The sequence below is a fragment of the Limtongia smithiae genome, assembly GCF_038497785.1.
Source record: "Limtongia smithiae strain NRRL Y-17922 unplaced genomic scaffold V1518scaffold_5, whole genome shotgun sequence".
NCBI lineage: Eukaryota > Fungi > Ascomycota > Lipomycetes > Lipomycetales > Lipomycetaceae > Limtongia > Limtongia smithiae.
This window is the reverse complement of record NW_027117626.1, coordinates 102,059-127,785: the sequence shown is the minus strand read 5'-3', so window position 1 is coordinate 127,785 and position 25,727 is coordinate 102,059. Positions and strand designations below refer to the sequence as shown.

The 25,727-nt window shown below is 48.9% G+C and overlaps 4 protein-coding genes across 4 annotated transcripts; 1 reads left to right on the top strand and 3 right to left on the bottom strand.

Moving 5' to 3' along the window:
- Positions 1-45: 45 nt before the first annotated feature.
- V1518DRAFT_432890 (uncharacterized protein) lies at positions 46-18,146 on the bottom strand (the record flags this gene model as incomplete). Its single annotated transcript, XM_066906217.1, has 23 exons — positions 46-253; positions 310-2,403; positions 2,450-2,701; positions 2,755-3,372; positions 3,419-3,784; positions 3,831-4,430; positions 4,486-4,788; positions 4,839-5,161; positions 5,210-5,779; positions 5,830-6,479; positions 6,534-6,785; positions 6,842-7,022; positions 7,074-7,151; positions 7,206-7,227; positions 7,281-8,123; positions 8,171-8,503; positions 8,552-9,406; positions 9,453-10,357; positions 10,405-10,797; positions 10,846-12,263; positions 12,324-14,758; positions 14,814-17,940; positions 17,980-18,146. 23 exons carry the CDS (start codon positions 18,144-18,146, stop codon positions 116-118), a joined length of 16,923 nt encoding a protein of 5,640 aa, XP_066759696.1. The 3' UTR covers positions 46-115.
- A 949-nt stretch (positions 18,147-19,095) lies between these two features.
- On the top strand, positions 19,096-21,307 carry V1518DRAFT_248686 (major facilitator superfamily domain-containing protein). Its single transcript, XM_066900994.1, has 4 exons — positions 19,096-19,783; positions 19,834-20,854; positions 20,906-21,026; positions 21,076-21,307. Exons 1-4 carry the CDS (start codon positions 19,530-19,532, stop codon positions 21,213-21,215), a joined length of 1,536 nt encoding a protein of 511 aa, XP_066759695.1. The 5' UTR covers positions 19,096-19,529; the 3' UTR covers positions 21,216-21,307.
- Positions 21,207-22,930, bottom strand: V1518DRAFT_415617 (L-lysine 6-monooxygenase (NADPH-requiring)-domain-containing protein). The gene has a single exon (XM_066903857.1). It carries the CDS (start codon positions 22,859-22,861, stop codon positions 21,326-21,328), a length of 1,536 nt encoding a protein of 511 aa, XP_066759694.1. The 5' UTR covers positions 22,862-22,930; the 3' UTR covers positions 21,207-21,325.
- V1518DRAFT_415616 (Cupredoxin) lies at positions 22,931-25,568 on the bottom strand. The gene has a single exon (XM_066903856.1). The coding sequence runs from the start codon at positions 25,175-25,177 to the stop codon at positions 23,129-23,131; it is 2,049 nt and encodes a 682-aa protein (XP_066759693.1). The 5' UTR covers positions 25,178-25,568; the 3' UTR covers positions 22,931-23,128.
- Between the last annotated feature and the right edge of the window lie 159 nt (positions 25,569-25,727).

The following is a 25,727-nucleotide window of genomic DNA, read 5'->3' as shown; positions in this document are numbered from 1 at the left end:
TCCATCTTCTATGCTTCCCTCATATCTCTTCGGTTTTCTTTGGGTCTGTCTTTGGGTCTGGCTCTGTTGTACTAAAAGTTCTCTGTTGCTTACATGAATCATTACTTCGCACAATTTACAATCCACGCAATAACTTCACAATCCATGCCATCATCTGCTCACACCTCATCTCTCCCTCTCTCTCATTGCAAAATACTCCGATCGAAAGCTGTCTGCATTTTCGCGATATCGCAAATTCTATATCTGTTCGTACCTATCAACCAGGTTAGTACTGTGCCATACCCATTGCACTCTCTAGATTCTACTCACCCGTATGCGTCCCTGCACTATACTGCTCGCGACACTCTCCTCAAATGCAGTCGTATTAATCTTCATGCGCGCCTCGTCCGCCGTGGTGTCGACCTTTCTGACACCGCCGTCGGTATCCACGTCATCCTCAATGTCCTCAAGAATGTTCACGGCGCAGTCCACTGGCCCGACAAGATCCCACATCTCCCACACGCCCACCTGCGCTGGAGTTCGCGTACTTGTGATACTCACTCGTTCGCTAATCTCCCGCAACGTGTGCGCAACTGCCTTGGCACTCCGGGTGAGCCAGCCGTCTGAGTCGTCGTCAGTGCGCACCACAAACGGGTGTATGTTCACCATTGGAAATCCACTCGCCGTAGCGTCATCCACAACTTCAGCGCGTCCGGAATCGTACACGCCAAACACGACTGCTTTGCCACGCGACCCATAGTTCTGTTGTATCACACGAGCAGACGCAGCAAGCAAAACTGCAGCAACGCTCACGTTTCTTCCGCGCGCAAATTCAACCAATGCAGTAAACTCTGCATCTCGTAGCTCATTTGGTCGTACTATGTGTCGATGTATCAGCCGCTGCTGGGCAAATTCCGTAATTTCTGTCAACATAGGTCGATGTACACCAGCCTGCTCCAATGCACGCGCCCAATAATCTACCACTGCATCCTTCGCATTTGCTGGCACAACCGCTCGCGCAAACTTTTCGCAAGAATCCTCCGTGTATCGCTGATCTGGCATATCCTCGCTGTTCCTTCTCGCAGTATATAGCCTCCATAGTCGGCGCATCAGCATGCGCAGACTCCATGCATCATACAAGGCGTGATGTATCGTCAGCTCCACCGTATCTCGTCGCGCATGCAAATGCACCGGAACGAGTCCAATCGTACCGTCCCATGCAATATCATCGACTGCGTCGCATGAAAATGTGCTCTCCTCGTTCGTGTTAAACACCACTTGAACAAACGGCCAATCTGAGGACAGTCCAATTTCAGATGACATACGTACGGGCACAGCAACAAAGCCACTTCGTAGACACTCCATTTCGTCCACGAGACATTTCCACGCGTAACTCAGTGCGCTGTAGTCGATTACTGTGCTCCCATCGTCTCGAATGAGCTCAAATGTGAAATTAGGCATAAACTGCATGCCATGTGTGTCCTGCCACGCGCTCAGCATATAAACCTGTCCCGGAGTCGCCGGAATGACACGCTTCACTGAAGTTTTCGATATCGCCGGATATAGCGTACATAGAGCGTCCACAATCTCGGACTTCGTCATGATAGTGTCTTGTATCGCTATACTCGTCGCCGAGTCATCTCCGCTCGTCGCCAGAATTCGTGACATACCATCCACACTCTCTCCACGCAAAATCTGACTCACACTCAATGATACTCCTGCCGCGCGCATCTTTTGAGACAAAAATATGCAGCTGATCGAATCCACTCCAAGTTGAAAGACCGAGGTCTGCTTTGTGATACTTTCTTCCGCAATTCTGCAAAAGTCGGCTAGAATTGATCGTATAACGCGTTCTGTAATGGACCATTTACCACTATCCATTGAATAATTAGCATTTTTCGGATATGCAAACATATTTCGAGCTTCCGGCTCGAGACTCTTGAACTTCTGCACCAATGTATCTCTCTTTGTTGTCCTCGTGCTCTCGTCGTCGGCATCCTGCGAAAATATTGACTGCACATCCTTTTGCAAAACTTCTATCGGCAAAATATACGCCGGCACAATTCTAGCCAGCTTAAGATACGCTTCCTTCCAAGATAACTTGCCCGCAGTATCGTCATCGTCGTCAACTGCGCACACAACTCCGGCGAAAGTAACTAAGCCGACATCATCGAGGAGATACGTTTCAGCAAGCAAGACACCCGGGATAGAGCATACAGCAGCAGATATCTCAGGCAAATAAACTTCCTCTCCGTCTAGTCTCGCATAATCCGTAACTCTTCCCAAGTATAGTATTTCATGGTCAGGTGTCATTCGTGCCCTCATGTACATACGTCGTCCAGTGTCAACGGCCGTCGAAACAGACACCATGTCGCCGGAACATCCTATTGGTACGATGTTGTTGTGCTCATTCACGAGTAAAATCTACACCATATTAGCTCTATACTTCCTCATCCAGTCAGCTTCTTACCAGTTCCTCATCATGTGATTCAACGGTTGTAGGAAATCCAGAAAATTTCACGTCAGGCATATGCGCGCAAGACAGACAAGGAGCACAGGTAGTAGCTTCGGCAAATGTCGACTCAGGTAAGACATCAAAACCCGATATCACACGCGAAAAGATATAGTCCAGCTGCGCTGCGATTAATTTCGCTTCTTGCTGTGCGGATACATGCCATGTAAGCGCGTCGGTAGCCTGTTCAAGCTCGACAGCAAGAGTATACTGGTAGGTATTAGCAGGAAGCCGTAAAAGACTCATTTTGTCTTGGATCTCACCTCGACTTCACTCCGGCCGCCAATAGACTGCCATATCGGAACTGCAGACGACAAGTCGTCAGCACGTTTCTGAAATGTGAACATTGTGTCGAATAATCTTCGCCCTCCGCACACATCCTTGAAAAGGGCTGACAAGCGCACGTATCGGTGTACTAATGCTACGCTTGCATGCTGCTGAACATTTCGAAGGATATCGCCGATAGCGCAATCTGTCTTTACATATGTTGGAACTATTGCTGCGCATGGAAATTGAACGCGCTCATCGTTCTCGTCTACGCGTCCGGATATGACGGTGCCGTATACGACGTCCGACCTGTTCAAGTAACAAGACAACAACAAGCCAAAGCATACTTGTCCTAGTGTTTGCATGGTAACGCCGTTGGTTTTCGCAGCTTCAGCAGCAACATGCAGCGGAACTTCGGAACAAACACTTGTGTGAGTGGTATCGCTTGACCTTGGAGCGGACGCGATAGGAAACAGAGCTTCTCGGACACCTGAAAGAACGGATTTCCAATATTCCAAATGCTGCGTATCAATACTTTCTCGTAAAATCCGCGACCAGATCGGAACAAAGCTTGGACGAGATATCGGCTGTCCGGTGTGATACACCGCGCGAACCTGTTCAGATTAGTACTGTTTGCAATCGTCGGTTATCGGCACGTACATCGCTGTGAAATAGGCCGATTGAGTGTCCGTCATACAAAGCATGCGAAGCGGTCAGAAGTATCACTCGTTTTGCGTTTGAAATCAACGCCGTAGCTTGGATAGCCGGTACGGCGAACAGTTCCATCGTCGACACAGAACGTTGCATTAGCTCCGTGAGACAATTGTCCCAGAGTTCGTCAGATGTTTCCGTAATCGTCAAAATATCGGACGTTCCCTCGAGCAGCTGCATACCAAAATTTGACGCAGCAGTACTCTCTGCATTCAATACAAATCTGCAACGATATATCTCATTTGTTTGTATAACGATTTTAATCGCACGACCCAATCTTTCAATATCAATATTGTTCTCGAGTTGAAGAACGTCCTATATTGTAAGCGGATGTACAGCTCAAATCCAAAATTATTCGTACCTGATTAATGTATCGTGACTTGTTGGAGTTGATAGTCTCAGCAAGTATTCCCTCCTGAAAAGGCGTGACTGCGTAAATGCGCTGAGGTTCAACGAAATAGAGAGTCTCTTCGCTTGCATCTTTATGTGTAGCGGAAGCAGGTTTGCTCGATGACAGATAATTAGCCAAAAGCAACGCAGATGGATACGCCATAATCGCGCTCAATGGTGCTTGAAGTTCACGCTTTGCTAACACCACAGATAGTCTGATTGCGTCGATGCTATCAAGCCCGCACTGGAAAATTGTTGTATTGTCGCTAATGTCGGAAACAAGAATCCCGGAAACTTGCGCTATGCATTGCTTGATTGCATCAACCATAGCGGTCTCAACAATCTCTGCATTGGGCGCAGCAGATTCCTTCACCTTGCCAGCAGTACTGGATTCCATAATAGTCGATATATTAAGCTCAGCGCTGCTTCGTCTTTCGAGCAATTCAATGCTATGTTCAATAGATTGCAGAAAATACTGCGCCATTTCAGAACTTAAATATTCACATCGGTATCCAAGACTATATTGAAACGTGTCCGGAAGGCGTCTCTCCACCGCAAATGAAATCGGATACTAGTACAGCCAGTTAGATGAGCATTCTTTACTAGCGTATACCAAATCAGCATACATCAGTGACATAGTCCTTCGTATCCATTTCGGTCCACAGGATACTCTCAAATTCAGACGGCTCGTAGTTGTGGTACACGTACAACGCGCTGAAGAGTGATTCATTCGCAGGAACGTTTAACCATTTTTGAATTTTTCTTAATGGAACGTGCTGATACGACGTTATAGCAGCAGAGTAACTCTGTAGCTTGGCGGAGAGAGCTGAATAAGTGGGCATGCTAGATAAATCAAGTGCAATAGGCAAAGTATTGAAGAGCGGTCCAACGACATTATCTAAGTCATTCTGAAAGGTTCTTCCCGACACCTGATTCCAAGTTAGCAGATATTTGCAACATGATTCAGTATGATACTCACCACGACTCCAAAACACACATAAGGGCCCTGTAATTGTGCTAATGCAATCGCGAATGCCGTCTGAAACAACACATGCGGCGTACAGCCAAGAGCCATTGCAACCTTACGAGCCCTGTCAAATGTAAATAACGACTGATGGGTAGCAAGCGTGCTGGCGGGTGATTCGCAAGACACTTGCATGACTGGACGCTGACCCCGGACGCCATACATCTGCTTCCAAAAGGACCTGGCCTCCTGTAGAGGTGTGTTCGATAGGATATACGGTACTGCCTCAGCAAATGGCGGCCGTCGCGGTATGTCTTCGTAACAATAAACTCGCACCACTGAAAAACTTAGAAAAACGCACAACCAAAAACAGCACAATGTCTTACCATCATCGAAAATTACCCTTAAAGACACCTCGTCATAAAGAGCATGAAATATTCCAACGAACAAGAATTGACGATGAGGTGCACAAAATACCTCCAAAAACAGAGGTGGCCGTGACAAACAAATGCTTTGCCAGTGCTGTTCTAGATGAGAAGTCGCAATAGATGTCCAATCGTCATTAATCGTCGAAGTTTCCAACCAATACGGCGTCCATTCGCGTAAAATAACTTGAGCAATGCCAATCTCCGTTTGCATAAAGCAAGTTCGTAAGATCTGATCTTCCTTTACAACGGCATTCCATGATTCGCGAAGACGTGTAATTTCGATGCTACCGTCGAGTTCCAAGTAGAACTTGTTGAAGTACAACATACCAGGACCCGATGCCAAGGCGCGGGCCACAATACCGTCTTGTAGTGGTGTACACGGAATTATAGATTCTACGTCGTCAGAACTGATGTCAAGTACTTGGTAGGCGTTATCATGGTAATTTCGATATTCAAATGTCGCGTCCATAGTCACTTGATCATCCTCGACCTCGGATATATGCGAAGATAATTGGTCAATTGAGGGATCTGTATATTCGTTAGCGTGTTTTGTGTGATATGTAGATTCGCTTTCTCACATTTCATGAGCGTAGATAATCTGATAGACAAAAACCTCTGTTGTAAATGCTTCAATAGCGGAACCAAAGATATGGAGTCGTAGCCAAGTTCAAAAAAAGTCGTGCCTCGTCGTATTTGCTTAGGCTCAATTCCTGCAAACTCTGAAATCATGTCTCGAAGTTGTTTTTCATCAGTAGTCCAAATCTCATCCGCTGCGTCGTGGCTATATCTGTTTAACATCTCCGGACTATTCTGCAGGAAGAGAATTTTCAATGCCTTGTGATCGACCTTATTATTCACAGACAGAGGAATTTTAGATACGGGCAATATATAGCTTGGAATCATATATCCTTGTAGCTTCGATTTGCAAAACTGCAGTGCTCCGCGAATCACGGAATTAATTTGCGCTCCAGATGGAATAAGTTTGTCATTCCACTCCCCAAACTCTGGAACGGAAATAAAGCTAACCAACTGATCATTATTGGTGAGCTGATTCTTCAATATTGCAGTAGCAACATCTGTGATGGCGCTGTTCGATTGCTTAACGATGATATTGATTTCAGAAATCTCCAGTCTCTGTCCGCGTAACTTGATTTGTGTATCCGTGCGGCCAATAAATTCAAACGAATTATCTGAAAGTAGCCGTACCAAATCACCAGTTCGATAAAGCCTTCTGAAGTCAGACAAGCACTTCGCCTTGAAAATGGACACGCGGACTGCTTACCTTCCGTTCAAGATGTCACTGAACGAGAATACAGACGCAGTTAGGTCAGGTCTATTAATGTAGCCTAAACCGACGAGTTCTCCGGACACACAGAGCTCGCCGATCGCGCCTCTCGGGACAGGATTGTTTGTGCCATGATAACACACCACTGTACCAACATTGTGAAACTGATGACCAATATTAGACGGTCGTAAGTTTCGAGGCGCCTTGCGTCGCATGGTGACTCCAATTGTGGCTTCCGTTGGGCCATAGCTAAGATAATTGTTAGCGCAAATCAGATTAGCGAGAAGATCACAACAGATACTAACGCGTTGTAAATTACTCTCTGGTCGCCCCATTTTTCCAGAATTTCTCTCTTAAGGAGGTCTCCTCCGGTAATAAATAGTCCACGACACAAAGAAGGAACTTCTCCTGGTTCTATAATTGCTGCAAGTGATGGTGTCAAATCAAGGTGTGTAATGTTGAGCTTTCGTATCGTCAATGTTATATCTTAAGAATATTGTTAGAAATGAATAAAGATACATACAAATATCAGCTTACCTTTAAGAATAACATCTCGAGGTGCTGACGTCAGCGTGATTCCCACTGACCAGCTCCAAAACTGTTCAAGAACGGAGACTAGAAATTATCAATGATTGAGCCGTGATAGAGAATCTCGGGAATCCTTCCTACCATCGAAATGAAAAGATGCAAACTTATTCTGACGTTAGTTTCGATAACCGTTCTCAAAGGAATTAATAGATTTACCTGTAAAAATTTTGATTCTTGAGTCCATGTCCCCTCAAACTGCAATTGAAACGCTAAAATGCCTTGAACAGCATTCTTGTGTGTCAGTAAACATCCTTTTGGGTTACCCGTAGACCCAGATGTGTAAAGGCTGTAACAGAGGCTGTCACTAGTGAGATCAAAAGACAGAACTGGTAAATCAGCAGAAGTGGCAAGAATTTCAGGCGATAACACAGAGATCACGGGCACGCCCAAATCAGAATACAGCAACTTATCCAGAAGTTCAGAATGAGTCAGAAGGCAATGTGCGCCGGAGTCTTTACATATAAATCGCTTGCGATCACTCGGTGCTCCAGGATCAATAGATAAAAAACAACATCCCGCTTTGAGAATCCCGACGATCGCAAATGAAGCTTCGGCACTTTTTTCGAAGCAAGTTGCGATAATATCATTTGCGTGAAGATCAAAAGAAGTCAGCAAATAATTCGCAATCTTGTTGGCTTCCCGATCGAGATCTTTGTAGCTCCAAGCATATAACGACGCGCCGTGCTCCGTAATATCCGATGCAAACTCAATTGCAATATTATCCGGATTATGAGCAGCTTGAATTTCGACAAATTGATGTAAGAATCTGATGTCGCTTGGAATTTCACGAATCTGCGGTGGACATATTGATGCTAACGACTGTGGAACAGCTGACTGAACACAAGAATCGTTCAAATGCGACGCAGTCTCTTGCAAGTAGAAGTCAAACAGATCAAGGATGTGCTCTGCTTGACCGGGCGTAATAAAAGATGTGTCATAGGTAAGAGAAACTGTTACAGACTGGTCCGCCGATACCGCCATTTCAAGAGAGCATTTGAACTAAACCTAGTTAGAACGTGCCACCCTAACATTGAATGGAATCGTACTTCGGTGTGTCCTTCTTCCTGTAGTATTTTCCACCGGTGGTTTGATCCAAAGTCATCGAATTTCTGAAAGACAAATACTGTATCGTAAAACTGTACGCCGCCCTCGACGCATTCAGAAATGACACTGAAAGGCGTATGCTGATATTCAAGAACGTCGTATGACATGTTGTTAATTGCGCGCAAAAATTCCGCATTGGTCCCGGCGATTGACACTCGGAACGGGACTGTTGTCACACACGGATACAGTGTTGTCGATGCGCTCGCTAGCCCTGTTCGACCCGAAAGGACAAGACCAAACGCGATATCCGACTCTCCACTGTACGCGGCCAGTATCTAATGCTAAGTTAGACGCGTAAGCATTATTCTGCCGCTGGAACTCGCCTTTGACCAAGCCGAAATCCCGAGAGTCTGAATTGAAACGTTTGCCAGTTTAGAGTAATCTTGTAGTTGTTCAATAGATAGAGACAAAATCTTCTCGCGGATGTCCGTAAAGTGCTTTGTGTCGGTGAGAAAATTCAAATTTGGAAAGCTGGTTACTTTGACATCTTGTAGTAGGCGCGTCCAATACCGTTTTCCGCTAACCGCAGCTTTTTTCTGTAGGTCAATAATTTCCGCGACAGTGCAATCGAATTCAGGTTCAAACGTGAACTGATTTGCTCCGCGAAGAGCACTATCTACATCACGCAGAATGATGTCAAGCATAAGGCCATCGTAAATTGCGTGATTGACAGCAACCAGTAGATATCTCTTGTTACTAGTCGATATAAGCTCTAGGAATAGTTGAGCACTCGAAAGATGTGCAAGAGCAGTCTGACGATATCTTCGCAGTACGGAATATTTGTATTGTTCAAATGAGTCGGTAACCGATTCCCTCCAATGTAGGGCATTGCGCGAATTGATCACTTGAACATATGAACATCCACTTTTGTTGCCTTGCAATTCAATGAATCCGACACGTAGAATATCGTAGTACGAATAAATACGCGTCCAAGCTTCGCGCAAATCCGCTGGTGCGATTGAATCTGGAACTTCTAAAATAACATGATTAAAATACAGTTCTCCTTCCGAGCTCTGGAATTTCGCCAAAATTCCTTCTTGTGTGTGAGTGCATGGAAGAGCACCGTTAAGGCCATCAGGTAGCTCCAGATCCGTCAAAAATAACGCGCTGGTTTGTCTCTGCGCCTCCGTCGACGCCACCTTCGAAATAAATTCTGAGAGCTGTCTGATAGTCGGGTTCTGCATCAAACGTTAGGCACGGCATGCAAGTCCAAGTCTGACATACCTTCAAAATATCGATAGCGCTACAATTGAACCCATTTCTTCGTAGGCTTGCTGCTGCTTGTGTTGCCGATATACTGTCCATGCCAAGCTCGTAGATAGAGCTGTCTAAATACACTGACGACACAGGTAGTCCACTAATGGCGCACATAATACTTCTAATCCGCAGCTCAACGTCGTTCCAGTTTTCTTCGTCCGTCGGCCTCTCCAGATTCAACCACTGGACGTAATATTCGTCAAATATGGTGTTCAATCGGGCTCTTGATAACTTTCCGGCTGCAGACAATGGAATGCCGGAAATAGGAACGAAAAATGATGGAATCATATAATACGGAAGAAATTCTCGACAAGATCGTGCAATGCTCTGGATTTCCCTTTCGGAAACGCTGTCTGCATCACTAAAAGTGCGATCTCCGAAATCATATCGCGACTTTAAGACCACAAAGGTAACAAGCTGTGATTTTGTTTTCTCTGCTGAAGTTAGAAATTCATCTCTCTTTCGAGGCGTCAGAACCAAAGTAGAAACATCGACAACGCTGTCGTTATTCTGTCTGATAACGGAGTCTATCTCCTGGAGCTCAATCCTAAGACCTCGCAGTTTCACTTGATCATCTTTGCGTCCAACAAAGTCAAACACCCCGTCTCCTCGCATACGAACTAGATCACCAGTACGGTACAATCTTTCGCCATCAACATTCACAAAATTTTCGGCCGTTAATATATCATTGTTGTAGTAGCCTCGTGCGACTTGATATCCTCCAATCACGAGCTCGCCAACCGAATAAAGTGGTAGAACGCTATCGCCATTTGGAACGAGAACATAAAAAGTCGTTGTCGGAAATGGCTTGCCTATTAATGAACTCTTTATACTCGCGGAAGTTCTCGTAATAGTGCAACACATTGCAGCCTCTGCCAAATATTAGCATCCAGAGACTTGATAAACGTAATGATCATACCTGTAGGACCGTAGGAGTTATAACAGGCTCCACTCCACTCGTCCACAACAGCCTGTGGAAGAACCTCGCCAATGCAAAATAACGTCTCAACCGACGGAACATTTCGCCGTTTAATAGACGCCGCAACGCTAGGTGTCAAATCGAGAAGAGAAATTTGCATAGAATTGCTAACCAGTTCCAGATTTGATATCATAAACGTCGAGTTTGCTGAGCAAAGAGTAAATCCAAATGTCCAGGCAATAAAGCAATCGTAAATAGACATATCGAACGTCGTTGCTGCATATTGGAGCAAGCGGGAGCTCTCTCCATGAGGAAGAAGAGATCGCGATGCTTCGATTGTCTGCATGGCGTTTCGTATTTCAACGTTCACAGCCTTTGGCTTACCGGTCGTCCCTTTTTTCAGTTAACACTAAATATTTGGAAATCGAATACGGACAATACCTGAAGTATAGATGCGATATGCGGTAGCGCTATCCGGAATTGATCTTGTTGGAGGTGGAGAATCAGGAGTTGAAGCCAGATGAAGACTCGAGATATTAACGATCACCATCTGTAAATCCGAGGACTCGACGAGATCACTGACAACTTGAAACGATTCCTCGGAAACCAGAAGTACTCGAGCATTCAACTCCTTGAGCATATAAAGCATCCTAGCCGTCGGTGCGGCGTGATCCAGCGGACAAAACGCAGCACCAGCTTTCAAAACGGAGATCATGGACGCATAGTACTCCGGGCATTTCGGCATGCATAATGGAATCGATTCGTCGATGTTCAAATCGAACTGTTGCAAGTATTGGCAAATTCTATTGGCCCATTGATTAAGCTCCGCATAAGTCCAACATTTGGTTTTGTTCTCGTCGTATAAAAATTCGAGAGCATTTTTTGAAGGATACTTCGATGCATTGATCTCAAACTGGGAATGCAAACCCGGTCCTCCATCTAGTCGCTTACGGTTATCGGACTTGGACAACATCGAATCCTCAAAAGACGGAACAGTAACTGAGCATTCCGATAGTGTATCAAGTGTATGATGCAACAGCTTGTCGTATAGAGCCAAAAGATATTCGACTTGGTCTTTCGACACCAGTGAACCATCATAAGATAAAAAATATTCCACAGAATCAGACTTCAAATCGCGCCGAATCTCCAGGATCAAGGCCAAATCCGGGCGATCTCGTTCGTCATAGACAGTCCACAACGTATTGTCCATCGGATCAACGTCGTCTGAATTCATCGGAAGTTGAAACACGACAACTGAATCGAACAGCCGTTTATGATAGCTACCGTCTCGAGCATTAACTCGCTTGAGTATATCACGCACAGATACAAATGGATATTTTCGTGATTGCTCGCACTGCGCTTCCACATTACGTAAAACATCACTATTCGAACACTCCTTCACAAATTGACAACGTATCGGAAAGCTGTAAAACATTGGCGCAGCACTTTCGTCACTATCGATAAAGTATCCACGGCCACTGGAAATAGTACCAAAAACGACGTCATCGGAACCACAGAGTAGAGACAGCAATTTTCCCCAAGTGACGTTTACTAACGATAACAAGCTGAATTCGGAGATCATCGTAGCATGCTCGAGTTCCGAGAGTAAGAGAGAAGAACTCGCAGTAGCATTACAATGGAAATATGTCTTTTCTTCTACACTCGTGCTTGAAAGATGTGGAAATTCTACCATATCAAAATCTTCAAGTACTGTTTCGTAGTGAGAGAGACCTGTTGCATGATCGACATTTTCGATGTACTGAAATGTTGATATGTAAGCCGGACGCTCTCGGATAGTGCGCCGTTCAATGTAAGATATAAGGTCGTGCAGCAACAGATTGAGAGCTTGAGCATCGAATCTGACCAAGCATTAGAAACTGAATCAAGATTAATTCTCCAAAATTTGCAGCAAATCTTACAAAGCGTGATGCATATCGACAACAAGGAACGAGGCGTCGTCACAGCGCAGAAGGTATACGGAATAAGGCGGCTCAGTAGCTGTCCAAGTCGGAGAATGTCCTTCCATAAATTCGCTATACGTATTAATCGTCGTATGGCGCATCTCAAAATCGTGTCTCTTCAGCACAATCTGCGCAAAAGAACGATTCAGACTATTCTTTCCAACGGCAACAAAGCAAGTTCGAAGACATTCCCGCTCTGTAACAAGGTATTTCCAGGCTTCTTCGATGTCTGCGGCATTCGTGTGATGACCGAGTTGGAATGTAAGGGTGGTAGCGTATGAAGTTCTTGATCCGAGCAGAATATCCTGCATGGGAGACGCCGGGAGAATATGCTGAATATCCTCATTCCGAATCCCCTCGGCGGCAACATAGTCAAATATCTCGTGCACAAACGCGTCAATATTTTTAGTCCCTGTAGATACTTCAGCTTGTTGAACGCGTTGCAAGAGCGTTTCTGCAACACTCATAATGCTTGCTCCGCGCGGAACATCAGGTAAAGATATAGAATATCCCATACGGCGCATTGCACTAATGAATCGAATCACCGACACAGAGTCCAAACCGTAGTTGTACAGCGGTACATTAAGCTTCATGGAGCCAGTATCGAGATCAGAAATAGTAGACGCGAGCGCCTGAGCAATGTCGCGCTCCTCATCGGTTCCGCCATCAGAAACAGTCGCACACTGTGGCGCAGATGTTAAAAACTGCGTTCCAGAATTCTTGAAGTCCTCGCATAATTTTTTGGTATCAATTTTACCGTTCGTGGTAATGCCGAACTTCAAGCATGGCGCAATATGCGATGGCAGCATATACTGTGGCAACGTTGCTTCAAGATGCCGATAAATCAGCGACTCTATCCAATCAGATGCATACGTCGTTTGCACAAACGCCACAATTTGATTATCGATAACAGTCGCAATCGCGTCGGTCACGCCATCCACTTCACGAATCCGCGTCGAAATTTCGCCTAACTCGATACGTTGTCCGCGAATCTTTACTTGACTATCAGTCCGACCAAGGAGAACAATTGACCCATCCGCAAGCATTCGCGCACGATCACCGGTTCTGTATACTCTTCCGAAATTTTCTAGCTGTATGAAGTTCTCTCTAGTCTTATCATCGCCTTCAAAATATCCCTTTGCGACTTGGAAACCTCCACACACCAGCTCTCCGACGGCAGTCTTCGGCAAAATTTTCATGCTTGCGGGATCGACAATGAAGCACGACATATTGCGAAATACTTTGCCGATATTCTTCTCGTCGTCGTCCGCATTTAAATTGTCAACAGAAATGCACACGTTTGTTAACTCCGTTGGGCCGTACGAATTAATAATCGTCGCATTTGTCGATGCAAGAGTTTTCAGCAATTGTCGAGACAGCGGTTCGCCTGCCAAAATAATCACTTTCACGCTGTCCAAGTGACCAATTTCCAGTAGAGAGGCTACTGTCGGCGTGAGACTGAGATGGGTGATTCCACGACTGCGAACGACTTCAGAAAGATTTGGTATTAAAAAACTATTCACGGCAGAACAGATCGTTAAATGGTTGTAAAGCGAATACACGATTTCGAAAACAGATACGTCAAATCCGATTGAGCAAAATTGTAACATCTTCGACGTTTCATCAGGCGGGGGGTACAACTCTGCTAGTTGCTTGATATTGTTCACGACATTTCCGTGCGTCAAGACGACTCCCTTAGGAATACCAGTGGATCCCGAAGTGAATATAATGTACGCCGTGTCTTTCGATGAGATTGCATATTCCACTGGACATGGCTTTCGCGGATCACTCAGAACCGTGACATAGTCGGGTATTACAACAAGATTATCGATACCGTCCCGATCGCCCGAACATAAGCATATTTTTGCGTGCACCTGTCCCAAAATGTGCCTGATTCTTGTTGACGGGACCTTCGGATCAATCGGAACATAAACGGCGCCGATAGTCCATACCGCAAGTATCGCCACATACAACTCAATCGACTTATCCAGGACAACACCGACGGCGTCGCCATGACCGATACCAGTGTCGTATAACAACGATGCATAAGACTGCACGAGAACAGAAACCTGGCTATAAGAAACCGACGAAACTTCAAATCCTTCCGACACGATTTCAAGAGCAGGAACATCTCCATGAAGGTCAAGAATGTCGGTGATTGTCTCTTGCTGTGTATTAAAATCAAATGGGCTGGGATTATCAATGGCCAGCCAATTATCCATATCGCCAGACTCAATAGAAGACAAACCAATGGCCGAGAATACACTCTGTACGCACTGTGCGAAGAGATTGAGAACGATGTTGACATTATCGTTAGAAAACTTTCCGCCATGGTATGTTATGCTAGCTATCGCACATTCGGCCATCGGGACAACTTCTAGCATCATATCGAACTTCAAGACTGTTATATCAATGCACTCTTATCATTATATCCCGGGGAAAACATACCTCCAGGCTATCTAAGCTATCTATAACCTCTATGAAATGCAACTTCGAAAAATTGGATTGCTGCCATACGAAAAGCGATCCTAACGGAGACGTGGCTGTCGCGCAATCAAATAGCTTCACGACATCGCCAAGCTGTATATCTGAATGGCGTAGAATCTCATTGAACTTAGACGACAGGTATTTTAATGACTCTGCTATATCGCTCTCAGGAGCACTGGGGACTCGGAAAGGTAATATCGATAGCATTGGTCCCATTGCCGAATCCAAGTCCATCGCCGCAAGTTCTGTACGACGAGATACAACAATGCCAAATAACACGTCCTCTGCACCATCATTGTCACTTGCAAACCTGAGATTATTCAGCACACGAGCCCAAGCAAAATGAAACACGCTTTGAGGCGAAATATTCAGATGGCTGCAGACGCGTCGCAGAGCAGAAAAATCAACGTCAATATTCAGGAGTTCGCTTTTAGCAGTAAAATTAGCGCAGGTGACAGTAGACCTCGGAGAAACTAGCATCGGAAATGTATATGCAGTTTGGCCACTCAGATAATCTCTCCAGAACTGCAAACTATCATCAGAAGTCGTCAAATACGGCATGGCATCACGAAATTGCGGTCTCTTTGGTATATCGTGATTTCGTAGAAGCGCGTCCAAATCAGCGACGAATAAATCAAATGCCCATCCATCATAGATAATATGGTGTAGCCTAAACTCGACTAACCAATCACCTCCAACTTCGTGAATACTAGCGACAAATGGCGGGTATTTCAGGCTCGCAAACACAAAGTTGCTAACCGCGCAGTCGACGATCTGAAAATGAGAGCTATCGGCATAAACTATCTGGTAAACATCGGCATCCTCGCTAAACACGAATCCGGTTCGTAAAATCTCATTGGCGTCTATGATCTGTCTAACGCAGTCTATAATTCGCTGGCTAGAGACGGACCCGTCTATTTTGAGCGTTACGAAGTTAGAGTAAAGTCGATTATCGGTTCTCCATTCGAAACTCATAGCTCGTTGTAGCGCGATAGCCTGGAACGCGCAAACGATATCAGAACTCAGAGAATTCTGCGGAAGTTCAATCTGTTCAATTGGCGGCCGTAGTTGTTCAACGACAGAAGCAGATTTCACTGCCTGCCGCAATGTCAAACCCGACCAAATATCCGGAACTCTGATGGAAAAATTCGGCAATACACGCCGTGCTTCAGCAGTTAATCTCATCGCCACAAATGAGTCAACTCCGCAGCTTCTCAATTGCACATCAATGCCGGGATATACCCCTGTGAGATTCTTCACAATTTCAGCCAGTGCCGCCTCCGTAGAAGACATGTGATATTCCTGACTCTTATACCCGATCTCCTGTTCTAAGGTGGAGGTCACAAATTTCACCGCCGCTTTTCTATTCGCCTTGCCGGATGGCAAGAGTGGGAGATTGGTTGTGGTCAGTACGCGATCAGGAATTGCATATCGCGGCAGGATGCGACCGCAGTTCTCTAGTACGCATTCGGGGTCTTCAGAACCCTCCACGACGACGAATATCCTGTTCTGGTACACCATTGCGACTGCGGGGACTTTACATGCGTATTCGATTTCTCCCAGTTCAATCCGTCTTCCACGAATCTTTGTCTGCTGGTCGAGTATTCTGCCTAGAAAATAAATCCTGCCGTTAGGCAAAATCCTGGCCATATCGCCTGTTCGATAGCACTTTCCATAGACCGAATCATTAATGAAAACCGAAGCCGTCAACTCTGGGCGGTTCAAGTACCCCTTAGCGACCTGAGCTCCGCAAATTACAAGCTCACCTAGCCATCCGACAGGCAGGGGCTTGATATCGGTTTGGCAACTTACATCCGATATGATAATTCCAGTTGGCGCAAGAGGAACACCAATATCACCTTCAAGAAAGTCCGCACCAGTCCCAGTGAGTGCAGCTGTGCACTGAATAGTAGCTTCAGTAGGTCCGTAAGTATTGAACAGCGCACCAGAAGATCCGAACGTCTCAATCACACCACGAGTCAGTTTCTCGCCGATGGTAAGCAGATATCGAAGATTTGGTACGTCAGCCGATGTCAACAAGCCAGCCACCGTGGGTGTCAATTCGCACGCATCAACGGCCAATTCGCGCATCGTCGACGCGAGATCAAGGTGCAATAAAGAGCGACAAGCGGAAACCAGAGTCTTTCCGCGAAGCCATGGTAAAAATATTTCAAGAACAGATACATCGAACGACAGCGAAGCAAAGTTGAGAAATCTCTTGAACTCGGGGACAAAGTTATGCGCGAGGATAGCTTGTGTTGCGTTGCCATGTGTCACAAGCACACCCTTGGGCTGTCCCGTAGATCCAGACGTAAACATGCAATACGCAACATCGTCAGTCGTGATAGGTAGTTCAACAAAATCATCATGATCGACAGGCGGCTCGTGTGCATCGACAATCAAGCATTTGACATCGACTCCGTCGAGAATATGTGCTGACAACTTTGAACATATCACAACGCTAGCACCAACATCCTTCAGCAAAAACAAAAGTCTCTCAAACGGTGTGTCTTCAGGAATAATCGGACAAAATGCCTTTCCTGCGCGCAAGATGCCGAGGACGCCAACGTACATCTCCGGGGAGTGTGACATCAACAACGGCACAATGTCGCCAGTAGTGTCACGAAGCTTCGTCGCTAAATGCCCAGACATGTGGCCAAGTTCAGCGTACGAATACGAATATCTCCTGCCGTCATCGCGCATAAACTCCAGAGCGACAGCATGGCTGTGAAAGTCGAGAAAGTTGTGAAGCAACTTAGGACCGTTAACCATTTGGGTCGGGAAATTTGCAACACTCCTCCTAGGTTGCGCAAAAGCCAACCCAGTACCTGGCTCTGCTCGTGCAAGTAGATACTGGTTATAGATTTCTGTCTCGGCACCAGCTGGTATTGCCGCTTCGTCAAATCGAATTATCGGACGACGCAAGTCACGATTACACACAGCAAGCCTGCACGACGGTAGATAGTCGACATCGACATTAAAAGCCACTATAAGTGAGTCTGAAGTACCATCTAAATCTCCATCAAGTTTGTCAACGTTAATCGCCTGCGTCGTCGCATCGTACTCCACTACGCTAGTATGCGAAGAACTGACTGTTAGATACCTCACCGGCGAGTCCAATACATACCCATAAAGTATCTCTCCCCATGCTCTCAGAATTAACGACCATGCGGTGTCCAAGTCCTCGTGCGCCGCTGCCTGTATTTCAGTGGTGAGTACCGCACGCTGCTTCTCAGCGACGTGTGCGAGACGCGGGAACTCCGTCAGAACCACAGGCTCTGTCCGCGCGGACATCACTGCAGACAAGCCGTCTTCGTTACGGTGAACTCCTATGCACACGGTGGGCCAAGGAGTGAGATGAGCGCAGGCGGTACAGTTCGAGTTTCGTAGGCGAAGAGTGGTGAGATTGCGAGACTAGAGGCGTGCCAGTCTCGCGCGACATTTTGCTTCGTTGGCAAGCTAACGATTTTAGAGGCCGCGTCCCGGACGGAGCGAATAAAGCTTCACCTCGAAACTAGCACAACGCGGATCCGCATGCCCTCATATACCTTTCATCGCCTTCTTTACACAGGCTATGAGATCGTCGACTTATTTTTCGCCACTGAAAACGTGAAATTTTAGGGTCCTTCTGGCCCCTCATGGGCGTGTCCTCTTTCAGGGGTGTCTGCCTCCTGAATTGTCTGAGTTAGCGATGACATCATTGCACATTCACGTGAGAAATCAGACTCGGTAATCAGTCGGCACAACAATTGATGCGATGATTCTCCAGTCCGATAAATATGCATGGTTGCTTCACAAGCTTTCTCCATCCTACCGGTGAAGTTTGCAGATTCAAAATCAAAAAGATGTGGAAATAATAGCGCTTGTTACCCATCGCAGTACTCTAGGCTCAAAGGAGCAGGGCTAGTTAACTTTCAGTTTTTGCGTTCGAAAGAGCCTCCTCTCCTGTAACAATGAACTGTGTGGACTGGTTCCGTTCAACTCCGTTGCTATGCATATAATATCACGATATTGAAAGCTTCAACTGAGAAACTGTGAGACATTTATGGTGATAACCACGTAGAGTTGGGCACTTCTCAGCACTTGAGAACACCACCACTGTCATCTCCTCCTCTTCATCCTTCTTCACTATATCATCGTGAGAGCTAACATGGTCGAAGTATACTGAGAGCATGTAATAAGCGTGTATACGCATAGCGACGATGTAATGATCTGACTTGCTGATTATCTTGCAGAATGTGCTACGCGCTGATAGCGCAGTGCTTCTCTATTGACTACGGAATCACATATCCTTCCTCCTCACCGCTAGCAAACGACGAGCACCGGATACTACAGACACTGCTACATCCCACCGCTCAACATTTCTTTTATAATCACGTTTCTGGATGTTGAGCCCATCCCCAGTACTTGGGTTGCACAGTCTTAATTTTCATGCGACAAACTGATTATTCAACACCGCTTAGGCCCCTCACAACGTCGTCGCGCGCGATACCCTCCAGCCTGAGCGAACCTCGGCACGGTCATGTATTGTTGAATCATCATAGATTCGTGCGATTGCTCGACCATGCTCGGAAATGTGGTCCCAACGAGAGTTACTCTTATTGACGTGATTCCCTCTGATATCGATACCTTCCATGCAGCTCTGAGTCCTGTCATTCTGTATTGCAAACCCTCGACATGCCCACAGAATCATCACGCACGTTGGATGAAACACGCGATATCGAGAAGTTGGAGTCAGAAGTCGACCTTGCCGCCGGCCTTGTTATCGACGGCGAAGTTGTGGAGCGAGCTGCGCCGGACGCTACATCCAACGAGAAGGACGCGGTAGTGCTGGACTGGGATGGACCAGACGATCCAGATGATCCACAAGGCTGGCCTTTGCGGAAGAAACTACTACTCCTGAACACCGTTGGACTACTGTGCTTCACTGTGTAAGTCGCCATTTCTGGTCATATACGGAATAATGACTAACAGAGCGCAGCACCTTCGGCACGTCCGTGATCATCGGTGGCGTCCCTCAAATAATGCAAAAGTACAACGTCGGCGAAGTCCCGTCGTATCTCACCGTCACGCTCTATCTCCTCGGCCTCGCCCTAGGCCCAACCCTCGGCGCACCGATCTCCGAACTCTACGGTCGTCGCACAGTCTACATCGTCACGCTCCCGCTTGCAATGTGTTTTGCGGTCGGCACCGCACTCTCGCCTACCTTTGGCGGCCACCTTGTATGCCGCTTTCTCTGCGGCCTGATGGGCTCGCCGGTACTTGCCGTCTCGGCGGGCACCATCGCCGACGTGTTCGTCCCGCGCGATCGCGGTCTCGCGCTTGCATTTTTTTGCGCAACAGGTCCGTTTGCCGGCCCAACGCTTGGACCCGTTGCCGGCGGCTGGATCGCAACGCGAAAAAACTGGCAGTGGACGATGTGGCTCTATCTAATGATCTGCGGCGCGGTGCTGATTCCAATTATGCTTATCAGGGAGTCATACAAACCAGTTATTCTCAAACGTCGCGCCAAGGCTCGTGGCCTTCCATTACCCGCAACGCCGCCTCTCGGAATCGCATTAAAGATGGTCGCGACGATCACACTCACGCGTCCGATGCGAATGCTCTTCACTGACGCGATCGTCGGCTCGCTGTCACTCTATGCCTCATTCGTCTTCGCGGTCCTTCTCGGCTTCTTTGAAGCACTGCCATACATTTTTATGAACGTCTATGGCTTCTCCATCGGTGACGCTGGCCTCGTGTTCATTGCCATCGGTGTCGGCATTTTACTCTCGGTGGTAGTATCCTACCTGATCGAGATACACTGGTACTTCCCCGCTGCAGCCGCATGTGCACCGGGAGAACAGCCGCGCGCGGAATTGCGGCTGTATTGTGCGTTTGTGGGCTCGTTTTTGCTGCCAATCTCGCTGTTTTGGGTTGGCTGGACAGCGCGGCCTAGCGTCCCGTGGATCGTACCCGCACTCGCTGGAATCCCATTCGGCTGCTCTTTGACTCTGTTATTCGTATGTTTTTGTCTGTTATCAGAGGCGCAGTGCGCGGTTAACCAAACGCAGTTCTCGATTGCGACCTATATGGTCGACTGCTACGGCCACCTTCTCGGCGCGTCTGCACTCGCAGCGAACAATCTAGCGCGGTACACCGTTGCGGCTGCATTCCCTCTGTTCATCAACACGAGTACGTCACCATCACCCTGTGTTCTTAACACAGACTAATCCTACTACAGTGTACCAGAACTTGGGCATAGGCTGGGCAAGCTCCCTCCTCGGCTTCATCGGTGTGGGTCTGCTGCCCTTGCCGTTCGTAATGTACCGCTTTGGTCCTGCGCTGCGCCTACGGGGCCTGCGCAATTTCGGTCTTGCGTAGAAATGATACATAGGAAATAAACGCACTAACTTTTAATATATACGAAATAATTCTACCCAGATATGGCAAAGCCGGATCAGCAAGTAGCTAGAAGGTAATCTGGCCGATTACTACATCCCCCGCGGACACTGCTCCGAGGTGAACGGAAACACGCGCTCGACGATCTGCTGTCCGCGTACCGCCATGATCGATAGCAGAGAATCACTCAGCCCGTGCGTCTCCTCGCATGCACCCTGTATCCACACCTTCGGACTGATGTCAAGACGAAGCTGGTACCACCGATCGACTTCGACTCGACCGTTTGGCATGTATTTCTGCAACGGCTGTAACAGCTTTGCGCATGCGCTAGTGCGATCGTATCCAGTCGCGGCGATGAGAACATGGTATTCGGGTTGTTCGTCGTGCAGAATCACGTCCCTCTCTGTGTCGAGCAGCACAAGCTTCACTACATCGCGCGCGATATCTTCCTGAGCGCCGACCAACTTTCGGCAAGGCATCATGCGCAATCGAATAGCATCATCATTCTCCTGGCTGCCGCTCGAGGAATGTAACTTCTGCGCGTATAATAACGCGTACAAATGCTCAATCAGCTGCATCCGTACGACAGCGTAGTTTGTCCCCCGATCGTCGGCGATAACCTTCGCGCGCGACACAGGATCCAGTGCAAACACCTCATCCACGGCCTCTGGATTGAAAATCTCATTGACAAACGGCGAATCATCCGACGGTCGTAGTGCGCGAGTCGGGAAAATCATATCCACACGCGCGCCGCGCGGGAGGATGTCGTGCAGGTGACTAGCGATCTCGGCGGCCGACTGGCCAGCCCCTAGCACCGCGACACGCAGACGGCGCAGCGGCGGCGCGACGGACTGGGAAAGTAATCTGATCGTGTCGAGAAAATCTCGGATCTGGGAAGAGTGAATGATTTGCGGGAATTGCAGTGATTCTGGCGGTGTTGGCTGTGCGATGCGCGCAAGGCGACTTGGCGCCGGCAAACAGGTTGGCATCCGCGGGCGTCCGCCGACGCAGATGATCACATTCCGCGCGCGTCGCACAACGCGCGCACCGCTGTCACAAACAGAGATCACCGTAAACATGCCCTGCTCCTCGCCATCAAACCGCACTTCCTCTCCCCGCTCACCATACCGTACTGTGGCAGGATCAATCTGTGTCGCGCACCAGCGCATGTAGCCCTGATACTCCTCCCGTAGTGGGTAAAACGTTGCCTGGTTCACAAAATCGAGCAGGCGTCCCTGTACGCGGAGGTAGTTGAGAAAAGTGAACTGCGATCGCGGATTGCGGAGTGTCGCAAAATCCTTCACAAACGACACCTGCATGCGTGCCCCTGGCAACATCATGCCTGCGTGCCACGCGAACGCGCGTTGCTGCTCGAGGAAGAGCACACGGGGCATGTGCACCGTGACGCCGGTGCTTGTACGACGAGCTTCAACTGCATCTGCAAGCGCGACGGCGATCGCGAGGCCCGCGGGGCCAAAGCCTATGCAAATTGCGTCGTACGGCGCTGTCGATCCGGGTCCGTCAGGGGCACTCGCGTCGGTGGCGTCGAGAGAAGAAGCCGAGGTCTCTGCGGACATGGCGCTGGAAGATGCCGGGGAGTCACAACATTGTACGGGTGGGAACTCCATGGCGGGTGGTGGAGTGCTCGGGATCTCGTGAGCAAATCGCCGAGACGAAGGAGCTTAGGAAGACCGGGGTCTTAATGCTAGGTCTGCGCCCCTGACGTCAACGCACCTTGAACCCCTGTCCCCGTGCGCAGCCGCACGCCGCACTCTCCGCGGCTCTTCGCCGCCTAGCTACCAAGCCTTGGCCCTTGCTTAGCAGCTTAACCGCCAACTTGGCTCTCAAACGCCCAGAAATACAAGTCTTCTATATTATACATTAACCCATTAAAATCACGAGCTGGAGGCGGCGCACAACTGGGCCCATGCCTCTGGCGGGTCAAACTCCGCGATCGCACTCGGCAGGATCTCGAATTGCATGAGCAAACCAGCCTCGAGATGCCACGTGATGTGGCAGTGGAAGGGCCAGATGCCTGGATTGTCGGCGATGAAGCGTATGATGGTCCAGCCGTAGGCACGAACGACGACGGTGTCACGCCGCATGGGGTTCGTGGCGTTGAGGTCCGAGTAGGTGTCGTACTTGAAATTGCCAGAGCCCCAGCCCATGACCCAGAACTTATACCCGTGGAGATGGAACGGATGTGCACCGTCGTCGAGGTTGTTGATCAGCACGTCGACGACGGCGTAGTCGGGGATATTCACGACGTACTGGTACTTGTTGCCTCCGAAAGTGCCGGTGGGAAGCACACCGGAGGTGGAGAGCAGGGTTGAGGAGTTGCTGTCGGTGACGTTCGCATAGGCATCAGGCGAGAGCATGTTGTAAGCCTCGTAGAGTGTCGCGGACGAAAGGGGTTTATAGTTTGTGTTATTGATATAGCCGAGATCGATGGCATAGTCTTTGATCTGAAAGGAAGAGTCGAGCCGGTAGAACTTAGACGCGGCCGGCGCGGCCTGCACGACCATAGGCTCGATGATAGTGTCGTTAAGACCGAGGCAGAGGACATTCGCAGCGACGTCGTCCCAAGCCTCAGTGACGGGCGCGAGATCCTTGGACAATGTACCGACAGTATATGCGTAGAGAGAGGTGGAGTACACAACGACGCCACGCACGCTAGAGTTGAGCACGCTGTTGGTGGTCGCGAAGCAGTACTGATTGAGCTCGGCACGCATCCAGAAGAGGCCGTCGTCAGTGGACACGTTGGTGTGCACGAGCATTGAGTAACGCTGCGCGACACCAACGCGGACCTTGTGATAGTCATAGGGAACGGTAATGGTACCATCGCCCTCAATGAGTGTGAGGTTATGGCCGTCGATTGACCAGTCGATTTCGGCAAACGAACCGACATTGATGACACGGAAGCGGTAGGTCTTGTCGACCTCCACGTGGAAGACGGCGTTGCGGGCCTCGTCGTCGTAGCAGGTGTCATCTGGGGTCTTGTCGCAGAGGAAGCGGCTGGCGCCGTTGATAAGGCCATTGTCGGGGACGGGCTCGACGTTCTCGTTGCCGGAGGCGAGGTAGTCAGCCATGTAGGTCTCCGCGACGGCATGGTACCAGTCGCCGATAAGCACGATCTGATCGTAATCGTACATGTCCTTCACGAGATCATCCTCTTCAGAGGAGTGGATAATGAGCGGACCGACGACACCGTCCGAGTACTGCGTCTTGTAGTGGGAATGGTACCAGTACGTGCCATACTGGTCATTCAGAGTGAAGTTGTAGACAAAGGACTCGCCGACGGGGATGACACACTGGGTGATGTATGACACGCCATCCATGTAGTTTGTGCCGTTCTGGAAAAGACCGTGCCAATGCATGGTGGTGGGGGTGGAGCCATTGTTGATGACAGTGATTACCAGAGTGTCGCCTTCGTTAGCCTCGATGAGGGGGCCAGGGAACTTGCCGTTGATGACGGTCATGTTGCGGAGGAAGCCGTCCGGCGCACCCTCGAGCTCGGACACGGTGAGGTTGTAGTAACGCGTTTGTGGCGCGGCGGCAGAATCCCAGTTCATGTCGATGGAGTACTCTGACGCGGTGTCGAGGCGCCATGACTCGAGAGACGTGGCGACGAGGGTTTCGGTCGCGGTGGCGGTAGCGGCGGTGGCCGTGGCCGTTGAGGAGGCCGTAGTGGTTGTGGTGGTGGTTGCGTCGGCGCTGCTGCCGCGTAGACCGACGCCCATGCCCAGGGCAATGGCGAATACGACGAGGAGAGAGAAGGCGGTCACGATGCGGTACATCTGGCGGTGCCAGAAGGACTGCGTCTCCTCGTCAACAGCGCCCTTTTCGGCATTGGCGTCGGAGGAGTCAATCGAGTCGACAGCATGTTGGAGGTCTGTCGTGGGCAGCATCGCGTACCGTGTGCTCGTAGAGGGGTTCGGAGGCATCGCAGGAGTAGGGGGGAGGTGAGTATGTACTTAAGACCGTCACACGACCGGGCGAGACCACGGCAGGCCTGTCAGGAGAGAGGATGATGGTCTAGAATCAGAGGACGGCGGAGCGACCAGAAGAGGGCAGAGGACAACAGAAGCAGGAATCAGGGCGCTGCCGAGAGCCGCCGAGCGGCCGCGCGCGACAAGGCCTCGCAGCATGAGCTTAGGGGTCTTGGGTATCTTGGCGGCACCGCAGGTGGGCCATTGGCCACGCTGGAAAGCGACCTCCGGGCAGGTCTTGCCTCGCAGCAGCGGCTTCCGCCGCGAGACGTGTTGGCGGTGAAGACGACCACACGTGGGTGGAGAGGCGCTGCGCACGTGTGCGTGTGTCAACACAGCACTCGTCCGCCGCGCGCGCGTCGCCATCGCGAGCCCCTCGGCGACGAGTGCCGCCGCCGCGCCTCCAAATCAACTAACGGTGCAATTTACCCGCGCCGTGCGTTGCGACCCGCGCACGCGCGCCTGACAGGGCCCCTGCTGACCACACCTCGATTCCTGCGTCGCT

What these genes read in the sequence shown, in the direction of transcription:
- V1518DRAFT_415617 (XM_066903857.1), bottom strand. Translation starts at nt 22,861, where the DNA reads ATGGAGTTCCCACCCGTACAATGTTGTGACTCCCCGGCATCTTCCAGC.
- V1518DRAFT_415616 (XM_066903856.1), bottom strand. Translation starts at nt 25,177, where the DNA reads ATGCCTCCGAACCCCTCTACGAGCACACGGTACGCGATGCTGCCCACG.
- V1518DRAFT_248686 (XM_066900994.1), top strand. Translation starts at nt 19,530, where the DNA reads ATGCCCACAGAATCATCACGCACGTTGGATGAAACACGCGATATCGAG. An exon ending in GGACTACTGTGCTTCACTGT is followed by an intron (nt 19,784 to 19,833) that starts GTAAGTCGCCAT and finishes AACAGAGCGCAG; the next exon opens with CACCTTCGGCACGTCCGTGA. An exon ending in CCCTCTGTTCATCAACACGA is followed by an intron (nt 21,027 to 21,075) that starts GTACGTCACCAT and finishes ATCCTACTACAG; the next exon opens with TGTACCAGAACTTGGGCATA.